This window comes from Anomaloglossus baeobatrachus, chromosome 2, assembly GCF_048569485.1.
Source record: "Anomaloglossus baeobatrachus isolate aAnoBae1 chromosome 2, aAnoBae1.hap1, whole genome shotgun sequence".
NCBI lineage: Eukaryota > Metazoa > Chordata > Amphibia > Anura > Aromobatidae > Anomaloglossus > Anomaloglossus baeobatrachus.
Genome location: NC_134354.1, coordinates 482,562,831 through 482,589,101, shown reverse-complemented (window position 1 = coordinate 482,589,101; position 26,271 = coordinate 482,562,831). Strand labels below are relative to the sequence as shown.

The following is a 26,271-nucleotide window of genomic DNA, read 5'->3' as shown; positions in this document are numbered from 1 at the left end:
GCCACCCCACAGGTTGTATCATGACATTCAAACAAAACGTTATCAAGGGGCAGTGCTGGTGTCACTCAGTCTAATTTTGTCACCACACCCGGGTGACTAGTTTTTTGTGAATTTTGATAGAAGCAATGGAGCAGCACTGTTATCACTCATCTTGCTTATATCCCCATCTCCTGATGATGTCTCTTTTCAGCAGAAGAGACAGTGGTATCAAAAGCAGGGACTGTGGCGGTGGCCATTGAAAATGAAGGTGATAAAACAGATGAAGTGATGCGGTGGATTCTGCAGTTGCAGTCACTTCTCAGTCACCCCCTTTGAAACACGACATCATCAGGGGACAGCAGTGTCAAAGCTGATGTATGTGACCTTTAATGGAAAGTGCTAGTATAATATCAAGTAGAAAGGCTGCAACTGACAGTGAAAATTGAATATCTTAAATATGGTCAAATATTCCAAAGAAAAACATAACCACAATGAAAACATCAACCTATCCCGCAAAACATAAACCCTCACATGTCTCTGTTGGCAGAAATCTGGAAAAATAATAGCTCTCAAAAATTGGTGATGCAAAAACTTATTTTTGTAAAAAAAAAAGCTTGTTTAATATACAGGATGCAAATCTCCAAAAGCACAAGGTGGCAACAATGTACTGGACAACACAATATATGGGCACTACAATGTACTGGGCACTACAGTGGCAGATTTGAAATTTTCACTCAGCGACATCCATTGCTGCTTGTTTCTGGAAAACACCCATGGAGTCAAAATCATCACTACACCTGTAGATAAATTCCAAGAGTGATGTAATTTCAAAAATGGGGTCACGAGGGAGGATTTCTGCTTTTCTGGCACTTAGAGGATCTGTATATGGAGTCTGTGCCTATTCTAGGAAAATCTGTGCTCCAAGAGTCAATTAACGCTCCTTCTCTCCTGAGTCTCGGCGTGTGGCTAAGCAGTACTGTACAGCCACATGTTTATTCCCACGTTTAGCAGAAATTGTGTGACAAATTTTTGGTGCCAATTTTACCAATTTCCCCATGTGAAAATGTAAAATCTGAGGATAAAACAAATTTTTGTAAAAATGTAATTATTTCTTCTTCACTGTCCAATTGTATAAAATTCTGTTTTGGCACCTCAGGGGCTTTGCCAATGTGATATGGCACCCTCAAACCATATCATCAAAACCTCCATTATAATATGGAGCTCCTTCCTTTCTGAGCCCTCTAGTATACCTGAAAAGTAGTTCCTTTTTACTTGTAGGGTATTCGAGAAATTGCACAACAAACCGTGCATTCCATTTTTTTCTATTAGCCCTTATAAAAATTAAAAACTTGAAGCTAAGACAACATTTTAGTGGTAAAAATGAGCTATTCTTTCTTTACCACTCAATGTTATAACATTCTGTGAGGCACATGTGTCAACATGCTCACAGCACCCCTATATGAATGCATTGGGTGGTGTCATTTGTAAAGTATGTCAGGCGCTCAGTCAGTGTGACATGGCACCTGCAAACCATTCCAGCAAAATCTGCACTCTAATAAGGCGTTCCTTACCTTCTGTGTCCAGCTGGTGCTTCTCATGCAAGATGCCAGTAAATTAAGAAGGCACTCATCGCTACAGTAGTGCCAAATATATGGACCCTCACTGCAATTTAGGTACACAGTAAAGCTCAGAGGAGAGGGGGAATTTGAATTTGGAAGGGCAGGGATAGCTAGATTTTTTTTTTGGTGTGAGCCATATTGTTTTGCATAGGCTTTGTGCTATCAGTAACACAGTATGTACTGTAATTCTGTTAACAGATGAGGGATAGGAGTGGGGATCTTTTGTGGGTTGAGATAAAGCTTTTATTGATAGCATTTTGGATCAGTTCACATTTATCCTGTGCTCTACACTGAGCACTTACATCGGGTTTTCCATCTAAATCTCTGAAATACATAATTCAGATGAAACTACAGATGGATCCATTCACCAAAATGAGGCAGCAGAGTTACTGTGGACTCTCTCTGGCTTCTCTTCAGCAGTGTCCTTCTTTACAGAGGTACAGAAAACTGTGGCTGAGTGCGCCTTTGTGCTAGCCTAAATAGATGCATAAAAAGACAGACATCACCAGATAATAGACCAGACAGAGTCCAAAATGGCTCCATCTGACTCACTATAGGGCATGTTCCTTTAGAGTTTTTGTGTGAATCACGTATTTCAGAGATTTACACTGAAACACCGATATATGTGCTCAGGGTAGTGCACAGGTTAAATGTGAGGCACATCTAAAGGCCGCTTTACATGCAACGACATTGCTAACACGATATCGTTGGGGTCACGGAATTCATGACGCACATCTGGCCTCGTTAGCGACGTTGTTGTGTGTGACACCTATGAGCATCCGCTAACGATCAAAAATACTCACCTAATCTTTGATCGTTGACACGTCGTTCATTTCCCAAATATCATTGCTGGTGCTGGACGCAGGTTGTTCGTCGTTCCTGAGGCAGCACACATCGCTATGTATGATACCCCGGGAACGACGAACAACAGCGTTCCTGCATCCTCCGGCAATGAGGTGGGCGTGACGTGAATGCGGCTGGTCTCCGCCCCTCCGCTTCTATTGGCGGGCCGCTGTGTGACGTCGCTGTGACAGCGCACAAACCTCCCCCTTAAAAAAGAGGTTGTTCGCCGCCCACAGCGACGTCACTAGGATGGTAAGTATGTGTGACGCGTTCCTCTGATATTGTTCGACATGGTTTTGTTGCAATTGGTTTTGTTTCTTTATTTTTTTTCTAACGCCACTCCTCATGTGGTATAAGTGATAATATGGATTTACTCTACAGATCATTACAATTACAGTAATAGCCAGATCTATATAGTTTTTTAGGTTTATCACACACGAAAAAATGCTTTTTTGCAAAAAAAAACAAAACAAAAAAAAAACAAAAACGTTTTTTTGCGTCACTATATTTTGAGAACTATAATTTTTCTATTTTTTTGCAGGATGAGAATGAGCTTTTATGAGTATCATTCCTGGGCACACAATAATTTTTGATCTCTTTCTATTCTGATTTTTAGGAGGCTGAATTAGCAAACAACGGAAGAAACATTATAACTGGCCACATTTTAACTGGTAACAGGTCTTCTTTGAAGGTTTTTTTTTAGTTTTAAGAATTAAAGCTTATTTCTACAATATTCTTAGATATTTTGTTTTCATTACTTGCCTTTATCAATATTAATTTGCAGTAAGTATTTGAGAGCACTTTTGTGGACTTGCAAGTGTAAAAAGCTGTATATACAGTAGCAAAGTGGCTATAATTGTATCCAATATATCTGGAGCATTTGTTAGACTGGATACAATTGTTTTCACTTCTCGGGTAAGAGCTGACCTTGCAATGTATGATGCCTTCACATAAACACAACACATGTCCTCATTCACTCATAAAATGAATTAAAAAGGTTAAAATAAAAATATAAGGTGTTAGGACTTTTCATTTTACAGTAAAAAGAAATTATTAACCTAAAACTTTAAAAAACAAAATTTGAAATATGATGGCGTACAGTTTGGATAAGTCATCACTGTTTGATTGGGGGGGTTACCAAAATATCCAATAGTATATCTCCATATTAAGTAGTTAAAGGTAATCTGTCAGCAGGATTTCATACCCCAAACTATTTATATGTGCATATACCTATTCAAAGACAAGTCTAGCAATACCTTTACATGGCCAGTCTTTTCCTCTATTATTGAAAAATCATCTAAACCAATCGGCATTTGAATTTTTATGTAAATGAGTATGAAGAGCTATTTGTAGATATCATGCCTCCGTCACTCTAGCTCTCTTTTCCCATCTAGCGCCACCTCCTACTTTATGACTGCAGCCTCTATGTTGTAATTCAGTGAAGCAGGATAAAGGGGTTGCAATGATGTGCTGCCGGATAGATTTAGAGGAAGCTTCAATAAAATCAGCAGGTTTTATTGCTCATAGTTCTTCGCATTCCGGAGAATGCTCCTTCTTCAGGAACCAACAGCAATATACTTATATTGTTGGATCTGAGTCTATCCGGCAGCAAAGTATTACAACCCCTCTCTGCTGCTTCACTGAATTACTTCTCCCCGTGGAGCTTCAGCAGTCGGTTTTCCAGGCTAACAAGCAATCTACAGTAGTTGTGACTTGCACAACTTACCCAGATGAGGGATTTCCTGCACTCTCTTACACTGGATAAGACGCCATGTTTGCGCCTTTTTGTCTTTTTAGCTCCTTTGTTCTGAGCCTTTGTGTTGTATAATAGGCAAAGGAGTGGGCAGTCAAGAAGAAGGAAGTGACGCTGTGTGGAGAATAGAGCTGGAGTGACACAGACTTCAGATCTATAAATAGTTATTCAGCCTCATATGCATATCAATTGAAATGCCGTTTGCTATATAAGGAAGGTATGAACTGGCCATGTAAAGCTACTGCTGGAGGTGTTTTTAAAGAGCTACTTGTGCATATAAAGGGTTTGAGGGGTGACATCTTGCTAACAGATTCCCTTTAACCTCATGAGGACATAGCAATTTAAAAAAAAATAAATAAATAAATATATATATATATATATATATATATATATAGTTGAACATAAACATAGTTGAACATTTTTCTAAGGCTGAGTTGGTTTTTGTTGTTTTTTTTTGTTTTTTTTTTCTGAGAAAAAAAAAATGAGAAAAAAGTCCAACTATGTTTTTGGAAAAAATTGAACATTATTGCTCTTGGTACATAATGATGAAAAAAATTAAAGAAAATTACTGCTTTCTCATGGGCTTAAAGGGAATCTGTTAGCAATTGTTGGTAGTACATGTAATGTATTGCAAAAATTGTATATATTTTTTTCGGCAGAGAAAAGGAAAAACAGCAATTCCAAAATTATTGCTTGAGGTTTGTGCTTACAGCATTCAAGCTGCAGTTTCATGTTCCCACAATGAGTATTTGATGCATTTTTTGATGCTGAATATTTTTAGCATACTATAGTAGTATAGCATCCAACAAAGTGGATGGAATTTATATAAATCTCATGACCACTCGCGGTGAGTTTCTGAACACTGTAATATGTCAATTTCTCTTATAAATATGCGTTTTATTTGCATATTTTTCTTAGATTAGATAAATATGCAGAAACGCACTAAAAATACATGACTATTGGTGTATGAAGGATTGTAAAAAATAAATAAAATTAGATAATGAAAATTTGTTTAATTATTTTAGATTATATAAAAATTTTTTTTAGAATTTCTTATTTTTTTATAGTGAATTTATGCAGCCATTATATTACATTGTCTTATAAGAGTTGTCAAGTTTTAGTAAAAAAATGAAACAAGGATTCTAATAGTTTTAAGCAAAAATGTTCATCTTTATACCATTCTCACTTCTTTCCAAAAAAGGTGGATTGGCTTAAAAGAAAGTGGTGTAACCTTCTACAGCCCAACAATTGCTATTCCGCAAACTACTGTAAAACATTTAACAAATCTACACCAGCATATTTCTGGTGTATATATTTTTGGCTTATGGACCAAAAAGTCGCATGTGTCTCTTAATAGATTTTATTGCAGTGCCTTTTTTTTCTTAAGAACAGCGTACAAATGGCAGCATTATGAAAATGCGCCTTCAAATGTGACAAAAATGGAAAATACAGTCATATGAAAAAGTTTGGGCACCCCTATTAATGTTAACCTTTTTTCTTTATAACAATTTGGGTTTTTGCAACAGCTATTTCAATTTCATATATCTAATAACTGATGGACTGAGTAATATTTCTGGATTGAAATGAGGTTTATTGTACTAACAGAAAATGGGCAATCCGCATTTAACACTACTGGACTACTGGACTCGTGACACCTATATAGAAATACATAGTGCAAAGTAGTCAAAATGACTAACTCAGTAGTTCTAGTGTTAAACAAAATTTGACCGGTGCAAAAGTATGGGCACCCTTATCAATTTCTTGATTTGAACACTCCTAACTACTTTTTACTGACTTACTAAAGCACTAAATTAGTTTTGTAACCTCATTGAGCTTTGAACTTCATAGGCAGGTGTATCCAATCATGAGAAAAGGTATTTAAGGTGGCCACTTGCAAGTTGTTCTTCTATTTGAATCTCCTATGAAGAGTGGCATCATGGGCTCCCCAAAACAACTCTCAAATAAACTGAAAACAAAGATTATTCAACATAGTTGTTCAGGGGAAGGATACAAAAAGTTTTCTCAGAGATTTAAACTGTCAGTTTCCACTGTGAGGAACATAGTAAGGAAATGGAAGAACACAGATACAGTTCTTGTTAAGCCCAGAAGTGGCAGGCCAAGAAAAATATCAGAAAGGCAGAGAAGAAGAATGGTGAGAACAGTCAAGGACAATCCACAGACCACCTCCAAAGACCTGCAGCTTTATCTTGCTGCAGATAGTGTCAATGTGCATCGGTCAACAATACAGCGCACTTAGCACAAGGAGAAGCTGTATGGGAGAGTGATGCAAAAGAAGCCGTTTCTGCAAGCACGCCACAAACAGAGTCACCTGAGGTATGCAAAAGCACATTTAGACAAGCCAGTTACATTTTGGAAGAAGGTCCTGTGGACTGATAAAACAAAGATTGAGTTGTTTGGTCATACAAAAAGGCGTTATGCATGGAGGCAAAAAAAATACGGCATTCCAAGAAAAGCACTTGCTATCCACAGTAAAATTTGGTGGAGGTTCCTTCATGCTTTGGGGCTGTGTGGCCAATGCCGGCCCCAGGAATCTTGTTAAAGTTGAGGGTCGCATGGATTCAACTCAGTATCAGCAGATTCTTGACAATAATGTGCAAGAATCAGTGACGAAGTTGAAGTTATGCAGGGGATGGATATTTCAGCAAGACAAATATCCAAATATCCAAGACAATCCAAAACACCGCTCCAAATCTACTCAGGCATTCATGCAGAGGAACAATTACAGTACAATGTTCTGGAATGGCCATCCCAGTCCCCAGAACTGAATATCATTGAACATCTGTGGGATGATTTGAAGCGTGCTGTCCATGCTCGGTGACCATCAAACTTAACTGAACTGGAATTGTTTTTTAACCAGGAATGGTCAAATATACCTTCATCCAGGATCCAGGAACTCATTAAGAGCTACAGGAAGCGACTAGAGGCTGTTATTTTTGCAAAAGGAGGATCTACAAAATATTAATGTCACTTTTATGTTGAGGTGCCCATACTTTTTCACTGGTCAAATTTTGTTTAAATGCGGATTGCACATTTTCTGTTAGTACAATAAACCTCATTTCAATCCAGAAATATTACTCAGTCCATCAGTTATTAGATATATGAAACTGAAATAGCTGTTGCAAAAACCCAAATTGTTATAAAGAAAAAAGCTTAACATTAATAGGGGTGCCCAAACATTTTCATATGACTGTATATAAATACTTTTTCAGAGCACTATACAACTTAGCCGCAGATGGATTACATACCTTTTTTAGCCTTAACGTCGATGCATTATTCAAATATTTGTACCAGACAGATTTCAGGACAGAAGCAAATGGAGTAACTCCAATGCCGGCTCCTACCAGCATGGCCACTTCATAGCTAAAAACGTCCTCACTCGCTGTTCCAAAGGGACCATCTATCGAAATTCTTGCAAAACAGAACAGAATAAAACCCATTAATACAACAGTACACGATAAGATAACAACATTGAAAATATAAGCTATAGCCTATATATTTATTCAAAGTAATATCCTAAACTCATATTTTTCTACGCTAACCCTCTGTTCACTGCTCTCAAGACAAATAAGGATTGACTGTGTTAGATTTTCATAAAGACCAGCCATAACCATATGCTATATTATAGAAAATGTATTTTCTTGGAAAAGGAATTGACTTTATGACTGTCATCTACGATCAGACTATCATCACTTACTTTCTATTTCATACAAGAACATAAATCCTGGCACGTTCCATATATTGGAAGTAATCTCATCTAGATGTCCTGCCCCTAGTAGTGCTTAAGGGAGGCACCGTATGGAGGCACAATGCCTGGGGCTCGGTTGTATAATGCCATAAAGACTCTATGTGGTTTTATGTAGGCTACAAAAGCCTTATGTTTTCATCAAATAAAGAGAATTTTGTGTGTATCAATTTTCTAACAAATTCCCAGCATCTATTTTTCACACATTTTATGGAAACGTTCTTAATTTACTTCCAGGGCATAAAAATCTGTCCAGGTCAAGTAACAACCTGTGTTTAAAGGATTTCTAAACTGATTTGTGTGTTAAGCATCAGCAGGGAATACAGTAGTCTCAGTTGGGGAAGTAAAGTGAGATAAATAAAGGCAAAAATTACATTTATGGGATAAACGAAATAAAAATTGCCTTGTGCATATGTATTAAATACTTTTGCTATGAAGCTCCTAAAATTTCTGGTGTACGCAATTACCTTCATAAGTTCCATGCTTAGTGGAAGGAAGTACACCTGTATGCACTCTAAGTGTCCCGGGGTCTGTCAGTATACACACACCTTTTCTGAAATGCCACAGAGGTTGAAACACCATTAAGCAAGAGGCACCACTAACTAAAGAACACCATATGAAGACCAAGGAGAGCTCCAAACAAGTCAGAGACAAAGTAGTTGAGAAGTACAAGTCAGTTGAGTTCTAAAAAAATATCACAATCTCCGATGATCCCCCGACGCACCATCAAATAAATGAAAGGAACATGGTACCACAAAAAACCTGCCAAGAGAGGGTTGCCTCCAAAATATCAGACTGAGCAAAGAGGGCTTTAATTAGAGATGCAGCACAGAGACCAAAGGTAACTCTGAAGGAGCTGCAGAGTTCCCCAGTAGAGACTGGAGTATCTGTCAATATGACCACAATAAGCCTTACAATTCATGGAGCTCTCCAGAAAAAAAGCATTTATTTACAGCTAAAAATTAGATGGCTCAATTTGGGTTTGCCAAAATACATGTGGTAGAACCCCCAAATATATAGAGGAAGGTACTGTGGTCAGATGAGACCAAAATTTAACTTTTTGACCACCAAGGTAAACACTACGTTTGGCGCCAAACTATCACAGCTAATCACCTTAAGAACACCATACCCACTGGTGAGGCAGCATCATGCAATAGGAATGTTTTTCAGCAGCAGGGATATGGAAAATGGTCCGAGTCCAGGGAAAGATGAATGGTATGAAATACAGTGATATTCATGAGCACAGCTTGTTTCAGTCTGTCAGTCATTTGAGACTGGAATAGAGATTCACCTTCCAACTGCTAAAGCAACACTCGAGTGGTTTAAGGGGAAACGTGTAACTGTCTTGGAGAGGCCTAGTCAAAGCCCAGACCTTAATCCAATTGAGACTCCGTGGTCAGACTTGAAGATTGATGTTCACCAGAAGAAACCATCTAACTTGAAGGAGCTGGAGCAGTTTTGCCTTGAGTAATGAGCAAAAATCCCAGTGACAAAATGTGGAAAGCTCATAGAGACTTATCCAAAGTGAGTTACAGCTGTAATTGCTGCAAAAGGAGGCTCTACAAAGTACTGACTTTAGGGGGTGAATAGTTACACACACTTAAGTTTTCAGTTATTTTGTCCTATTTGTTATATGTTTCGCAATAAAAACAAAATCAAATGTGCACAGTTGTAGGCATGTTCTTTGCATGAACTGATGCAAACCCCCCAAAAAACAGTGAAATTCCAGGTTGCGAAGTAGCAAAATATGAAAAATGCCAAGAGGGTGAATACTTTCACAAGGCACTGTAGCTGCATGCATGATATTTTTACTGTACACTTTTCCCAGATGTGTCTTCTACAAAGCCCAGCGCCAATGTGAACATTATGTAATGAGGACCTCATATTCCCCTGGGTAACCTAGAGGCAACCAAAATAATTTAACTCTAAGGCCTCATTCAGACATCGTTTTTTCAGGTGTGTGTTCGTTCTGTGGGTTTCACTGGTAGAAAAAGTACCTATTTAAGTCTTTGATGCTGTCCACATGTCTATGGTTTTTTAGCAGGTTGTGTAGGCAAAAAAATCACGGAGACATTTCCATTTTTAATCCATCTCACAAATCAAAATCATTCATTGAAGTTCTTGATTCAAGAAGATCGTGCACAACACATTGATGACATCCATGTGTAATACATGTGCTCTCTGTTTTATAATTGCAAGGATTAGGAGAAGCTTTGCAATTTTTACTTTTTGCCATATTACAAAATGATGGTAACAACTGACCAAACATTGATGAAAATGTAATCCAACACACTAAAGAAAACTGGTCCACATTTTTCCACATATAAGAATAAATAACGGACATCTGGAGAAGACCTAAGGCTGTGAAGGGAATCTGGACCTTTGCAACTGAAAAATACATAGCTCTAATCCCTTAAAAGAAACATTATGAAATTAATGGAATTATTCTTTTAATCTACTTAGTCGATATATTTGGTACATATTTTATGAAATGTAATCTAAATAAATATGTATTACATGTAAAGATACTAGGTTTTTGTATAATAATTACTTTGGTAATGTCCATGCATCCTGAAATTCGGTCTTATCACAGCCACAAACTTTAGCTAAACCCTCTGTCCAATCTCCAACGATACGAATATGAATACTGAAGAAGTCTTCCTCTGGAGCAGAAGTCAGAGTGAATGGATGCCACTCGAAGTTAGACACTGCAGGACACTGCACAAAGACATATTGTCCAACTTCCATTTTGAAACCTTTCATCTTCATTTGCAGCTCAAATGTTTTGAAAGGATGTGTAACAACCTGATAGTAGAAAGAATCAAGATGGTAAGTAACCTCTACATTATTCATATCCTAAATTGTAATGCTAGATAGATAAGATAGATAGATACATACATACAGTGGGGAAAATTAAAGTATTTAGTCAGCCACCAATTGTGCAAGTTCTCCCACTTAAGAGATGAGAGAGGCCTGTAATTGACATTATAGGTAGACCACAACTATGAGAGACAAAATCAAGAAAATCACATTGTCTGATTTAGCAAGATTTTGTTTGCAAATTATGGTGGAAAATAAGTGTTTAGTCACCTAAAACATAACATGCAAGATTTCTGGCTCTCACAGACCTGCAACATCTTTAAGAGGTTCCTCCGCCCTCTACTCATTACCTGTAGTAATGGCACCTGTTTGAACTTGTTATCAGTATAAAAGACAACTGTCCACAACCTCAAACAGTCACACTCCAAACTCCACTATGGTGAAAACCAAAGAGCTGTCAAAGGACACCAGAAACAAAATTGTAGTCCTGCACCAGACTGGGAAGACTGAATTTGCAATAGGCAAGCAGCTTGGTGTGATGAAATCAACTGTGGGAGCAATAATAGGAAAATGGAAAACATACAAGACCACTGATAATCTCCCTCGATCTGGGACTCCACACAAGATCTCACCCCATGGGGTCAAAATGATCACAATAACAGTGAGCAAAAATCCCAGAACCACACAGGGGAACCTAGTGAATGACCTGCATAGAGCTGGGACCACCGTAACAAAGGGTACCATCAGTAACACACTACACTGCCAGGACTCAGTTCCTATAGTGCAAGACATGTTCGCCTGCTTAAGCCAGTACATGTCCAGGCCCATCTGAAGTTTGCTAGAGAGCATTTGGATTTTCCAGAAGAGTATTGGGAGAATGTCATCTGGTCTGATAAAACTAAAGTAGGACTGTTTGGTAGAAACACAACTCGTTGTGTTTGGAGGAGACAGAATGCTGAGTTGCATCCAAAGAACACCCTATTTACTGTGAAGCATGGGGGTGGCAACATCATGCTTTGGGGCTGTTTCTCTGCATAGGGACCAGGACGACTGATTTGTGTACATGAAAGAATGAATGGGGCCCGGTATCATGAGATTTTGAGTGAAAACCTCCTTCCATCAGCAAGTGCACAGAAGATGAAACGTGGCTGGATCTTTCAGCATGATAATGATCCCAAGCACACCACCAGGGAAAAGAAGGAGTGGCTTCATAAGAAGAATATGAAGATCCTGGAGTGGCCTAGCCAGTCTCCAGATCTCAACCCCATTGAAAACCTTTGAGGGAGTTGAATGTCTGTGTTACCCAGCGACAGCCCCAAAACATCACTGCTCTAGAGGAGATCTGCATGGAGGAATGGGCCAACATACTACCAACAGTGTGTGCCAACCTTATGAAGATTTACAGAAAATGTTTGACCTCTGTCATTGCCAACAAAGGATATATAACAAAATATTGAGTTGAACTTTTGTTATTGACCAAATACTTATTTTCCACCATAATTTGCAAAAAATAAAACTTGCCAAATCAGACAAGATGATTTTCTGGATTTGTTTTCTCATTTTGTCTTTTATACTTGTGGTCTACCTATGATGTCAATCATAGGCCTCTCATCTTTTTCAGTGGGAGAACGTGCACAATTGGTGGCTGACTAAATACTTTTTTTCCCCACTTTAGATAGGATAGATAGATAGACAGATAGATAGTATTTTACTGATGCAGGGTGTGTTATATTGACAGTCATATGTGTAATAACTTTACCTTCGTGATAACAACTTTTTGTTGAGATCTCCAAAATCTGATGAGTCTTTCAATGACATATAGGGCCATAGGTGCTACAACCCACTTCCATGTCTGAAAGAGAATAAAATATTCAGCTTGTTTAAATTTAAAGTTAAAAATACTACACTGCATATTACCAAATCATATTATATTCCAAATCTCATTAGTAGTATAATCAATGTTAGTAGTTATTTATAGCATTATCCCAAATTCCAAATATACTCCACAACATTTAACATTGCAAGAAGAAGGAAAAGTTGTGGAATTCTGGAAATCACAGGACTGATAAACATGTTAATGATATGCAACTGATGAAAAGATGGAAACAAAATTTTCAAAGCATCTCGATTTATTAAGTATGTAGTACGAATGCCACATGCTATGCTTAAGGATGATTTTGAATTTTTTTTGCAGTTCATCTGATCGCTTGTCATAACAATCTAGAATTAATGCATGTTGACTATACAAAATAAAGCAGCAACATTTCTGAAAGCCCAAAAGCATAAGTTTCTAAAGGGGGTGTTACACGCAGCGATATAGCTGGTGAAAGCACCCACCCCCTTCGTTTGTGCATCACGGGCAAATCGCTGCCCGTGGCGCACAATATCGTTAGGAGCCGTCACACGGACTTACCTGCCTAGCGACGTCACTGTTGCCGACGAACCGCCTCCTTTCTAAGGGGCCGGTCTGTGCGGCGTCACAGCGGCATCACTAAGCGGCCACCCAATAGAAGCGGAGGTGTGGAGATGAGCGGGACGTAACATCCCACCCACCTCCTTCCTTTCGCATTGCCGGCGGCCACAGGTAAGCTGCAGGTTGTCGTTCCCGAGGTGTCACACGTAGCGATTTGTGCTGCCTCAGGATGAACAACCTGCGTCCTCCACAATCAACGATTTTTTAAAAAGGAATGACGTGTCAACGATGGACGATAAGGTGAGTACTTTCCATCGTTAACGGTCATTCCCTGCTGTCACACGCAACGATGTCGCTAACGTCAGCGGGTCCGGCCAGACTTAAATGAAAAGACTTGAAACCGAACATGAGCCCAGACACCGAACCACATATAAGTCTATGGGAACCCGAAGATTGTGCTGTAAAATGGTGCTAATAAGGGCTGGGGGGATTAGAGCAGGACAGTTATACCTAACCAGTCTCCCATGTGGCTGATACACTGCTTCCGGGTCTGCTCATTAACCCTCATGTATATTCAATGCTTTCTCTACCCACCCAATTTGAGTGACAGTGTCTGTGATTGGTTGCAGTAAGATTGCCGACGCGCCGGCATCTGTTATTGGTTGTGGAGAGTAAAAATAAATAACTGGAAAAATGGAGTAGGTTCCCCAGTTTATTGATAAACTGCAGATGGCTGCAGCTATTTCAATGCTAAGCTGATGAGCAATACCCAGCTGCAGCTGCTATAAGTTGACGGGACAGCTCCAGAACTGAGCATTTCTGACTGCTTGGTGTTGCTGCTGCCGATACCAATAATACCTGATTGCCAGGGGTGTGGGGTGTTGAACCTCGGCTGATCAAACATTGATAACCTATCCTAAGGATAAGCCATCAATGTAAAAGTACTGGACAATCTCTTTCATGACTAGGCCAAATTTGTAAAATCTGACCAGTTTGAATCAAAAGCAAAATAAATTTAAATTTTTCTTCTAAAATGTTGTTTTAGTCCCAAATTTTCAGCAAGGAGTGATTTTTGGCTTTTAGTGCACAAATTTGGCTAGAATAGTTTGCTGCCAGCAGGGCCGGCCTTAGCCTGAATGGTGCCCTGTGCAAAACTGCCCTTTGATGCCCCCACCCTACTAATTTTTTTACCTAGTTTCCCAGGACACAAACGAGGACAGGAAGTAATTTTTTTTATATCCTAAGAAAATTAATTTCTTGAAATGTACAATAAACTCCTCCAGATTTGTGCTGGAGAATCTGCATTTCAAATCCACATTAATGTCACCACGTCTGATTTTGTTATTATAGGGGTCTTCTGATTTCAACCATTTATGCTGTATTCCTGGATATTACATTATGGACGGTACATGCGGATCTCACCAATGGGGCGCACATGTATCTGGAGAATGAGCGCTGCCGCTCTTCATGGAGAGATTGTATAAATCTATGTACACTTGGATGGGAGTTCTGCATCTCTGGATAAAGAGCGGCGCACGCCGTGGCCCCATTGGTGGGATCAGCATCTACTATACAAATCCTGTGCATAAATGTACCAGATGATACCAGACAAGGCACCATGGAGACTGCGGCCGATGCTGCGAGTACTCCGGATCAAAAACTCTGAAATACAGATGTTAAAGGGAAATATAAGAAATTAGAAAAAAATCTCTGCTTTCTACATAATAAAGAGTCCTGAGGTTATATGTGTCGCTGCCTCTCAGCTCTATTGACCGTAACAGACTGAGGTGCAGTACCACATACACACCATAAGGATGGGGGGTGCTGTGTATGTGTCGCTGCCTCTCAGCTCCAATGACCTAAACAGACTGAGATGCAGTACCACATACATACCATGTGGGAGGGGCACTATGTATGGAAGAACTATGGCATATATACTGTAATCCCTTTATTAATCAGTGAATGTGGAAAGAAAAAGAGAGAGGGCGATCCGGCACAAATCCTCCTTTTGTTAAAACAATCAAGTCTTTATTTGGACATCTTTAAAAACATTGTGAAGACCAAAAACCACTTAGATGGTACAGGTAAGGGTCATGATGGCTTAACGCGTTTCGGACTATTTAATAAAAACAAACAAGTCCTTAATCATAAGTTTTATTAAATAGTCCGAAACGCGTTAAGCCATCATGACCCTTACCTGTACCATCTAAGTGGTTTTTGGTCTTCACAATGTTTTTAAAGATGTCCAAATAAAGACTTGATTGTTTTAACAAAAGGAGGATTTGTGCCGGATCGCCCTCTCTCTTTTGCTTTCCACATTCACTGTTACCGGTCAGGATAGACCGAAGGATTCCTGGCACCCGCAAGGCTGAGCAGTCCGGGCAGCAGGTGAGCTGAAGAAACCATTTTTTTATACCTTTATTAATCAGTCTGGGCTCACACCAGCTGGCAATGCAGAAAATAATTTTGTTGGAAAAGTTGTAAGATAAATTCATGTGATATTCTGCTTCTCCCTGCTCTGCTGCCCTAGACGATCAGTGTTTCCCTTGGGTTTGACATTCTGCACATTGACCGGCCGGATCTCCAAAGTGTGTAATATACGCTGTCAGGATGTCATTTGCCAATTTGAGTGGTCATGTGATCGCTCACAAGTGATTTGCAGACTCTGTGTCATCTGCAGAATGACATCTCCTCCTGCTTCTCTCATTGTTATAATTTTCAATTTGAGAGAAACAGGAGGAGAAGTCATTCGGTGGATGACCACACATTGCAAATCACATGTGAGCGATCAGATCACAACTACTCGAATTGGCAAGTGAAATCCTAACAGAGCGCATATTACACAGCTTTAGGATATGGCACACAGCCTCCTATGCACAGCAGGAGGCCCCACACAGCTTCCTATGCATGGCAGGAGCCCCCACACAGGCTCTTATACACAGCAGGAGCCCCCACACAGCCTCCTATGCACAGCAGGAGCCCCAACACAACCTCCTATGCACAGCAGGAACCCCCACACATCCTCCTATGCACAGCAGGAGCTCCCACACAGCCTCCTATGCACAGCAGGAATCCTTACACAGCCTCCTATGCACAGCAGGAGCCCCCACAGCCTCCTATGCACAGCAAGAGCCCCCACACAGCCTCCTATGCACAGCAGGAGCCCCCACACAGCCTCCTATGCACAGCAGGAGCCCCCACATAGCCTCCTATGCATAGCAGGAGCCCCCACACAGCCTTCTATGCACAGCAGGAGCCCACAAACAGACAGATAGAAAGACATATATATATACTGTAATAAAGATATAGATGGATAGACAGATATATATTTGAGAAATAGATTGATAAGACAGATAGATTAGACAGATAATAGATTGATACAGATAGATATATAAGAGATACATAGATAGATATAGACAGATATATAATAGATAGATAGACAGATAGATAGATAATAGACAGAGGGATAGATAATAGATAGACAATAGATAGATATACATAGACAGACAGCCAGAATGGATGTAAAGACACACAGCTAGATATTGCACAGTATACAGGACACACATCTTACACATAACACATACAGACAGCACATAATACATTACAGATATGACACACCACACGTTTTACTCACATACAATTACTTCCTGGGCTCGAGGATTTCAGTGGGGCTTTAGCAGCATCTCTGGTAGTGCAGAAAACCCTCTCCCCTCTCTCTCTGGTAAAGTCGGAAGAAGAGAGGAAACCGAGCTGAGAGGAGGGGAGGGCGCCCTCCGCTGGAGCCTGTGCACCAAAGGGCAGTGAAGTGAATGTGAATTGCTACTCCCTGGGCGCCCCCTCTGCTATCTGCCGGCCAGCGCCCTGTGCGACCGCACCACTCGCATATAGTAAAGTATAGTAAAGCCATTATGGAACCCCAATGGAGACTGGATGTGGGACTGCAGTAAAAGAAGGTGATGTCACCCTGTACTGGGTTGCACTGGGACTCAGAAACAGTTTGATCGGAAGCAACCCAGAGAGAAATTAAACTGTGTCAGATAATGCTGTGTAAAACTGTAACATTGAGGAAAATATGTGACCGGTTTCTGGAACGTGAAGTTGTGACAGAGAATGAACCATACAGTAAAGAGTTGTGGGTTAAAGTGATCTGTTGGTTTCCTTGTGAGTGTGAGTCATCAGCTGGTCCTGGCAAGCCAACACTAAAGGCAGTTTGGGGCCTACATTGGTTCCCAGCCCGCATGGCAAAAGTCCACACACCCAGCTAGGACCAAGTATTTCATATAGAGTCATGTGTGATGTTTGCGTTTTTTATATACACTACAGACCAAAAGTTTGGACACACCTTCTCATTCATGACTCTGAAAATTGTTGATTTACATTGAAGGCATCAAAACTATGACTTAACACATGTGGAATGAAATACTTAACAAAAAAGTGTGAAGCACCTGAAAATATGAAAATATGTCTTATATTCTAGGTTTTTCAAAGTATCCACCTTTTGCGTTGATTACTGCTTTGCACACTCTTGGCATTCTCTTGATGAGCTTCAAAAAGTAGTCACAGGAAATGGTTTTCCAACAGTCTTGAAGGAGTTCCCAGAGATGCTTAGCACTTGTTGGCCCTTTTGCCTTCACTCTGCGGTCCAGCTCACCCCAAACCATCTCGATTGGGTTCAGGTCTGGTAACTGTTGAAGCCAAGTCATCTGGTGTAGCACCCCATCACTCTCCTTCTTAGTCAAATAGCCCTTACACAGCCTGGAGGAGTGTTTGGGGTCATTGTCCTGTTGAAAAATAATAAAAACACAAACCGGATGGAAAAGCATGCTGCTGCAAGATACTGTGGTAGCCATACTGGTTCAGTATGACTTCAACTTTGAATAAATCCCCAACAGTGTCACCAGCAAAGCACCCCCACACCATCACACCTCCTCCTCCATGCTTCACGGTCGGAACCAGGCATGTAGAGTCCATCCGTTCACCTTTTCTGCGTCGCACAAAGACACGGTGGTGGGATCCAAAGATCTAAAATTTGGACTCATCAGACCAAAGCACAGATTTCCACTAGTCTAATGTCCATTCCTTGTGTTCTTTAGCCCAAACAGGTCTCTTCTGCTTGTTGCCTGTCCTTAGCAGTGGTTTCATAGCAGCTATTTTACCATGAAGGCCTGCTGCACAAAGTCTCCTCTTAACAGTTGTTCTAGAGATGTGTCTGCTGCTAGAACTCTGTGTGGCATTGACCTGGTCTCTAATCTGAGCTGCTGTTAACCTGCAATTTCTGAGGCTGATGACTCAGATAAACTTATCCTCCGCAGCAGAGGTCACTCTTGGTCTTCCTTTCCTGGGACAGTCCTCATGTGAGCCAGTTTCTTTGTAGCGTTTGATGGTTTTTGCCACTGCGCTTGGGGACACTTTCAAAGTTTTCCCAATTTTTTGGACTGACTGACCTTCATTTCTTAAAGTAATGATGGCCACTCGTTTTTCTTTACTTAGCTGCTTTTTTCTTGCCATAATACAAATTCTAACAGTCTATTCAGTAGGACTATCAGCTGTGTATCCACCAGACTTCTGCACAACACAACTGATGGCCCCAACTCCGTTTATAAGGCAAGAAATCCCACTTATTAAAGTTGACAGGGCACACCTGAGAAGTGAAAACCATTTCCGGTGACTACTTCTTGAAGCTCATCAAGAGAATGCCAAGAGTGTGCAAAGTAGTAATCAAAGCAAAAGGTGGCTACTTTGAAGGACCTATAATATAAGACATATTTTCAGTTGTTTCACACTTTTTTGTTAAGTATTTCATTCCACATGTGTTAATTCATAATCTTCATTCCTTCAATGTGAATCTACAATTTTCAGAGTCATGAAAATAAAGAAAACTCTTTGAATGAGAAGGTGTCTCCAAACTTTTGGTCTGTACTGTATATATACAGTATATATATATCTATGTATAAATATACATATATATATATATATATATATATATACACTGTATATACACTACAGTTCAAAACGTTGGGGTCACCCACACAATTTTGTCTTTTCCATGAAGAATCATACTTTTGTTTATCAAATGAGTTGCATAATGAATAGAGAATATAGTCCAGACATTAACTAGGTTAGAAATAATGATTTTTACTTGAAACAATAATTTTCTCCTTCAAACTTTGCTTTCGTCAGAGAATGCTCCCTTTGCAGCAATTCCAGATTTGCAGACCTTTGGCATTCTAGGTGTTAATTTGATGAGAAAACAGGAGACATTTCACCCCATGCTTCCAGAAGCCCCTCCCACAAGTTGGATTGGCTTGATGGGCACTTTTTGTGTACCATACGGTTAAGCTGCTCCCACAACAGCTCAATAGGGTTGAGATCTGGTGACTAGGCTGGCCACTCCAGTACAGATAGAATACCAGCTGCCTGCTTCTTCCCTAAATAGTTCATGCATAATTTGGAGGTGTGTTTTGGGTCATTGTCCTGTTGTAGGATGAAATTGGCTCCAATCAAGCGCTGTCCACAGGGTATGGCATGGTGTTGCAAAATGGAGTTACAGCCTTCCTTAATTAAAATCCCTTTTACATTGTACAAATCTCCCACTTTACCAGCACCAAAGCAAACCCAGACCATTACATTACCTCCACCATGCTTGACAGATGGTGTTAGGTACTCTTCCAGCATCTTTTCAGTAGTTCTGCATCTCACAAATGTTCTTCTGTGTGATCCAAACACCTCAAACTTCGATTCGTCTGTCTATAACACTTTTTCCAATCTACCTCCGTCCAATGTCTGTGTTCTTTTGCCCATATTAATATTTCCCTTTTATTAGCGTCTCAGATATGACTTTTTCTTTGCCACTCTGCCCTGAAGGCCAGCATCTCGGAGTTGCTTCTTCACTGTAGACGTTGACACTGGCGTATGGTGGGTACTATTTAAAGAAGCTGCCAGTTGAGGACCAGTGAGGCATCGATTTCTCAAACTAGAGACTCTAATGTACTTGTCTTGTTGCTCAGTTGTGCAGCGGGGCTTCCCACTTCTCTTTCTACTCTGGTTACACCATGTTTGTGCTCTCCTCTGAAGAGAGTAGTATACACCGTTGTAGGAAATCTTCAGTTTCTTGGCAATTTCTCGCATTGGAATATCCTTTATTTCTAAGAACAAGAATAAACTGTCGAGTTTCACATGAAAGTTCTCTTTTTCTGGCCATTGTGAGAGTTTAATGGAACCAACAAATGTAATGCTCCAGATTCTCAAGTAGCTCAAAGGAAGGTCAGTTTTATAGCTTCTCTAATCAGCAAAACTGTCTTCAGCTGTGATAACATACTTTCACAAGGGTTTTCAAGGGATTTCTAAGCATTCATTAGTCTTCTAACACAGTTAGCAAACACAATGTACCATTAGAACACTGGAGTGGTGGTTGTTGGAAATGGGCCTCTACACACCTATGTAGATATTGCATTAAAAACCAGACGCTTGCAGCTAGAATCGTCAGTTACCACATTAACAATGTATAAAGTGTATTTCTGATTACTCTAATGTTAGCTTCATTGAAAATAAATGTGCTTTTCTTTCAAAAAAAGGAAATAACTAAGTGAACCTAAACTTTTGAACTGTAGAGTGTGTGTGTGTGTGTATATATATATATCTGTATACAGTATATATATATAGATAGATATCTCTCTCTCTCTCTCTCTATATATATATATATATATATATATATATATATATATATATATATATATATATATATATATATATATATATATATATATATATATATATATATATATATATATATATATATATATAGATATATACATATATATAGATATATACATATATATATAGGTATATATATACATATACACATGAAAAGCCAAGAGTTTCACCCATATTTGTTTGCTGAAAATGCCCCCCTCGGCTTATACTCGAGTGATGGTCCCATAAAAAATTATTCTCACCTGTCCTCTGTTCCCGTAGTGTCCTGTTACCTGCTTGTTGCAGACCACAAGCATGTAAGACCCCTGGGTGATCATAGCCAGTGCAGGGGCTGCTGTTGTTGTCATCAGCACTTTACTTCACTTGAATGATTGGTAGCGCTGCAAAGCATTCAACTGAAGTACAGCACTGACGACAATAGCGGCAGTGCCGTGTACCAGCCGTGACCACCAAGGGGTCTATGTGCCTGTGGTCCACAAGAAGCAAGTAACAGGACACCACAATAATGAAGCACAGGTGAGAATAATGTGTGTGTGTGTGTGTGTGTGTGTGTGTGTGTGTGTGTGTGTGTGTGTGTGTGTGTGATCAACAGCCTAATAGGGGACAAGAAGGGGACTGAAATGAGGATATAACTAAAGGATGGGCACATTACTATAGGGGACAATATGGGCACATTACTACAGGGGACAATATGGGCATATTACTACATATGACAATATGGGCACATTACTACAGGGAACAATATGAGCACAATACTACAGGGAATAATATGGGCACATTACTACAGTGCACAATATGGGCACATTACTACAGAGCACAATATGGGCACATCACTACAGGGGACAAGATGGGCACATTACTACAGATGACATTATGGGCACATTACTACAGAAGACAATATGGGCACATATAATGTAGTAATGTACCAATCCTTGTCCCTATCCTATAGTAAAGTGCCCCATACTTGTGCCCATTGTATAGTAATGTGCCGATCCTGTAGGATTGTGCCATCCTATAGTAATGTGCTCCATACTTGGGCCCATCCTGTAATAATGTGCCCATCCTGTAGTATTGTGCCCATCCTTCTGCTCATCCTGTAGTAATGTCCACTTTCCTGGTCCTCTTCTTGTAGCATAGAACCATCCTGTAGAATTGTCCCCTATTATGCCATTCTTCACACACACAAAAACAACAAAGACAAATTCTTCTCACCTGTCCTCCGTTACCTTAGTGTCCTGTTTCCTGCTTCATGCGGCCCACAGCCCCCTTGATGAACACTGCTGGTGCAGGGGGCCGCCGATGACAGAGCTTTGTATCAGAGAACTGATTTCCGAGCGCCACGCAGATGCGAGCTCTCTATGCAGCTACTCCAATGATCAGCTGCTGGTCTCTGATTGGCCAGCGGCTGTCATAGCAGTAGCTGTATAGAGAGCTCACATCTACGCAGCACCCAGAAATCTGCCACCGAAAATAAAGCTCTGACTGCGTAGGCCCCCAGCACAGGCAACGATCATCAATGTGGCTGCTAGCGGGCCGCGACTTTGAGAGCACTGCACTACAGAATGTGTGGGAGGCTGCAGGGGACAGGGGCGGGGACTCCAATGCACTATAACTGCCCCACTAAGCAGCAGGGCGGCAACATGACATCAGCTGTGATGCCCGTCAACAAAGACAGGGCATAAGCTCCTGCCCCTGTAAACGTGACATCACAGGAAGTTTCAAGATCCCGGCAGGAGCGGTCACATGACCGCTCTGAGCCTGGGGAAAGGGGCTGACAGCAGGGCAGGTAGGTAGTTGGTATCTACCTACATGCCCCTATGTAGCCAAATAGAGAAATAAGAAAAAAAAGCAAAATAAGCCAGATAATCTCTTTAAAGAAACCTGAAGGTGGAAAATTTTCCAAAAGGTTTTAGAAATTGTATGCAGAAGGAAAGAAAAGGCCTTAGATGTCAAATTCTTAAACCATACCATCTTTTATGCAGACAGACAGATTGACAGACAGACAAACAGATAGATAGATAGATATATAGATAGATAGATACATAGATAGATACAGTACATAGATACATACAGTACATAGATATACATACTGTAGATAGATATTCAATAGATAGTCTAGATCAGGGGTGGGGAACCTCCGGCCCGCGGGCCGCATGCGGCCCGCCATGACCTTTTATGCGGCCCCCGGGCACATTCCCGGGGGCTGCAGTGCTGGGGCCGCCAGCCCTTTAAATGACCACATGCACTGTTTGGGAGAACCAATGGGCTCTCCCGCTGTCAGGTAGCGTAATCAGCGGTGTGTGCCCGCCCCTCTGTCCCCTCGTGCTGTGTGTGCCTGCCCCTCTGCCCTCCGGAGCGATGTGCCCGCCCCTCTTTCCCCTCGTGCGGTGTGCCCTCCTTTCTGCCCTCCGGAGTGATCTGCCCGCCCCTCTTTCCCCTCGTGCGGTCTGCCCGCCCCTCTGCCCTCCGGAGCAGTCTGCCCGCCCCTCTTTTCCCTCGTGCGGTCTGCCCGCCCCTCTGCCCTCCGGAGCGATGTGCCCCCTCTGCCCTCGGAGCGATGTGCCCGCACCTATGTCCTGTCGTGTGGTGTGACCGCACCTTTCAACTTCAGAGCGATCTGCCCGCCCCTCTGCCCTCCGGCCTGCACTGTCTCCGGCGCTGTGTGCGCGCGCCTGCATCCGGCTCCCCGTCCAGTACTTTGTGTACCCTCCCCCCAGAGTTGTGTGCAACAATCAGTGCTGTGTCCCTCACCCCATGCTGTCTATCACCTCAGGTTTGTGGCTCCCCAGTAATGTCAGGGCTCTGCAGGTGCTGTGTGCAGAGCCCTGACATTACTGGGGGGCAGTGCTGTGTGCCCTCCCAATGCTGTGCATCACCCCCAGTGTTGTGTTCCCCCAGTGATGTCTGTGCCCCCCTCAGTGATGGCTTTGCCCCCAGCTCCTCTTGTGATGTGTATGTCCCCCAGCCCCTCTTGCGTTCTGTATGCCCCCCAGCCCCTCTTGCGTTGTGTATGCCCCCCAGCCCCTCTTGTGTTGTGTATGCCCCCCAGTGTCTCCTGTTATGTGTATGCCCCCCAGCATCTCTTGCGTTGTGTATGCCCCCCAGCACCTCTTGCGTTGTGTATGCCCCCCAGCACCTCTTGCGTTGTGTATGCCCCCCAGCGTCTCCTGTTATGTGTATGCCCCCCCAGCCCCTCTTGTGTTGTTTTCCTTCAGCGTCTCCTGTGACTTATACATCACATTGGAAATGCTGGGGGCATATACATCACAGGAGACACTGGGGACATACACAACACAGGAGGGGCTGTGGGCATTTACATCACAGGAGGGGCTGGGAGCATATATAGCTCCTCATGAGATGTATGTGCCTCCAGTGTCTCCTGTGATGTGTATATACAGCAGTCCCAGCGTTTCCTTTCTGTTGTGTATACGTCAGTCCCAGCGTTTTCAATGTGATGTATATGCCCCCAGCCCCTCCAGTGATGTATGTGCCTTCAGTGACTCCTGTAATGTATATAGAGCAGTTCCAGTGTCTCCTATGTGTTGTGTGTGCCTCCAGCGTCTCCTATTTGTTGTGTGTGCCTCCAGCATCTCCTATGTGTTGTGTGTGCCTGCAGTGTCTCCTATGTGTTGTGTGTGCCTCCAGCATCTCCTATGTGTTGTGTGTGCCTCCAGCGTCTCCTATGTGTTGTGTGTGCCTCCAGCGTCTCCTATGTGTTGTGTGTGCCTCCAGCGTCTCCTATGTGTTGTGTGTGCCTCCAGCGTCTCCTATGTGTTGTGTGTGCCTCCAGCGTCTCCTATGTGTTGTGTGTGCCTCCTGCGCTTCAGACAGAGACAGAAAAGCAGTTGTGAGAAGAAACATGATTAGTATCATCCAACATCACAGCCGCACCAAAGAGAAGCCGCTCCGGCCGCCACAGTAGGGGTGAGTTAATTGACCAAATATAGCCGGGTAATTTTCACATTGATAATTTTGTGCGGCCCCCGAAGGTTGGCAGAAATTTCCAAATGGCCCCCGGCTGAAAAAAGGTTCCCCACCCCTGGTCTAGATAATCAATACATTGTACAGAAGAATTGTTAAGAATATACTAAATTATATGCGGGTGAAAATCTGTATTTGGGATTATTAGTTAGCATCTGTAATTATGTATTTTAAATGTTCCAGAATATTTAGAGATATCATAAGAGAAAAAAAAACATACCATTGGTTCATTTCCTTCAAATTGTGGAATTGGACATGGCTCAGGCCCCCATTCTGTAAAATTTTCACATATTTCTGGCTTAGAAGAAACATTTTGATGAAGATTGGTTTGCCCTCGTACAATGCGCCTAAAATACAAAAGAACATTTGGATCTAATAAATCACCAGTAATTCATAAATAAGATTTACCTTGCATTGTTAGACTTGCTGATATAACGTATTAATGTTTTGATATTCAAGGGAAATCTGTCATATGTTTCATGTTTCCTTAACCACAGGAAGAATGATATATCATTAAAATACATCATTACAAAAAACAATATCCCTAATCCATACTAATTAATTTGTACGCCAGTCTTAATGAATGATATGCAGAATAAGAGGCACTTGCCATTTAATGAAGTACGGCTTCTCATCAGTAGCATCAGTATGGGTACCAGAATCTGGCGCTTAAATATAGTGGTAGAAGGGATAGAAGGATTTGGCGAATTATAGCGCATTATACTTACCGAGTCTCTGGCGCAGCTGTAACTGCTTCCGAGCCGCTCACACTACTTCCAGGTCTGCTCATTAGCTTCATACATATTCACTGCTTTTCCTTCCCACCGGCAGTCCTGGCATCACTGATTGGTTGCAGTTAGACGCGCCTCCACCCTGTGTGACAGTATGTCTGACTGCTTGCAATCACAGATTCTGTCTGCGTTATTGTAGATTAGTGTAAAAATAAATAAATCAAAACGTGGGGTGGGGTCCCCCATATTATGATACCAGCACAGATAAAGCATACGGTTACAGGCTGCAGCCCTCAGCCATTTATTTTAGCTGTATATCAAAATAAGAGGAACCATATGTATCTTTTTTTTAATTATTTAAATAAAAGAAATAGTTTTAAAAAAGCGGCTTGATGCCCCCCCCTCCAGTTTTGATACCCAGCCATGATAAAGCATAACAGCTGTGGGCTGGTATTCTCAGGCTGGTGAGTTTCATGCTTATTGGGCCTCCCCAGCCTAAAAATAGCAACCTGCAGCCACCCAGGATTGTCGCATCCATTATATGTGACAATCCCGACACTTTACCCGGCTCAATTAATGTAATAAGGGGTTAATAACAGCTCATATCTGTCGCTAAGCCCTAGATTAGTGATGGGAGACATTTAGGAGACCTCTCC

General features: G+C 41.3%; 1 protein-coding gene across 1 annotated transcript in view; it reads right to left on the bottom strand.

Annotated features, from left to right (window-relative positions):
• Positions 1-26,271, bottom strand: part of CYBB (cytochrome b-245 beta chain) — a 77,602-nt gene that overhangs the window by 7,992 nt on the left and 43,339 nt on the right. Inside the window, exons 7-10 of the mRNA XM_075334259.1 lie at positions 25,105-25,231; positions 12,537-12,629; positions 10,509-10,762; positions 7,461-7,623 (exon numbers count right to left, since the gene is read on the bottom strand). Of these exons, the coding sequence (XP_075190374.1) occupies positions 7,461-7,623; positions 10,509-10,762; positions 12,537-12,629; positions 25,105-25,231 (637 nt within the window). The remainder of the gene's footprint in view (positions 1-7,460; positions 7,624-10,508; positions 10,763-12,536; positions 12,630-25,104; positions 25,232-26,271) is intronic.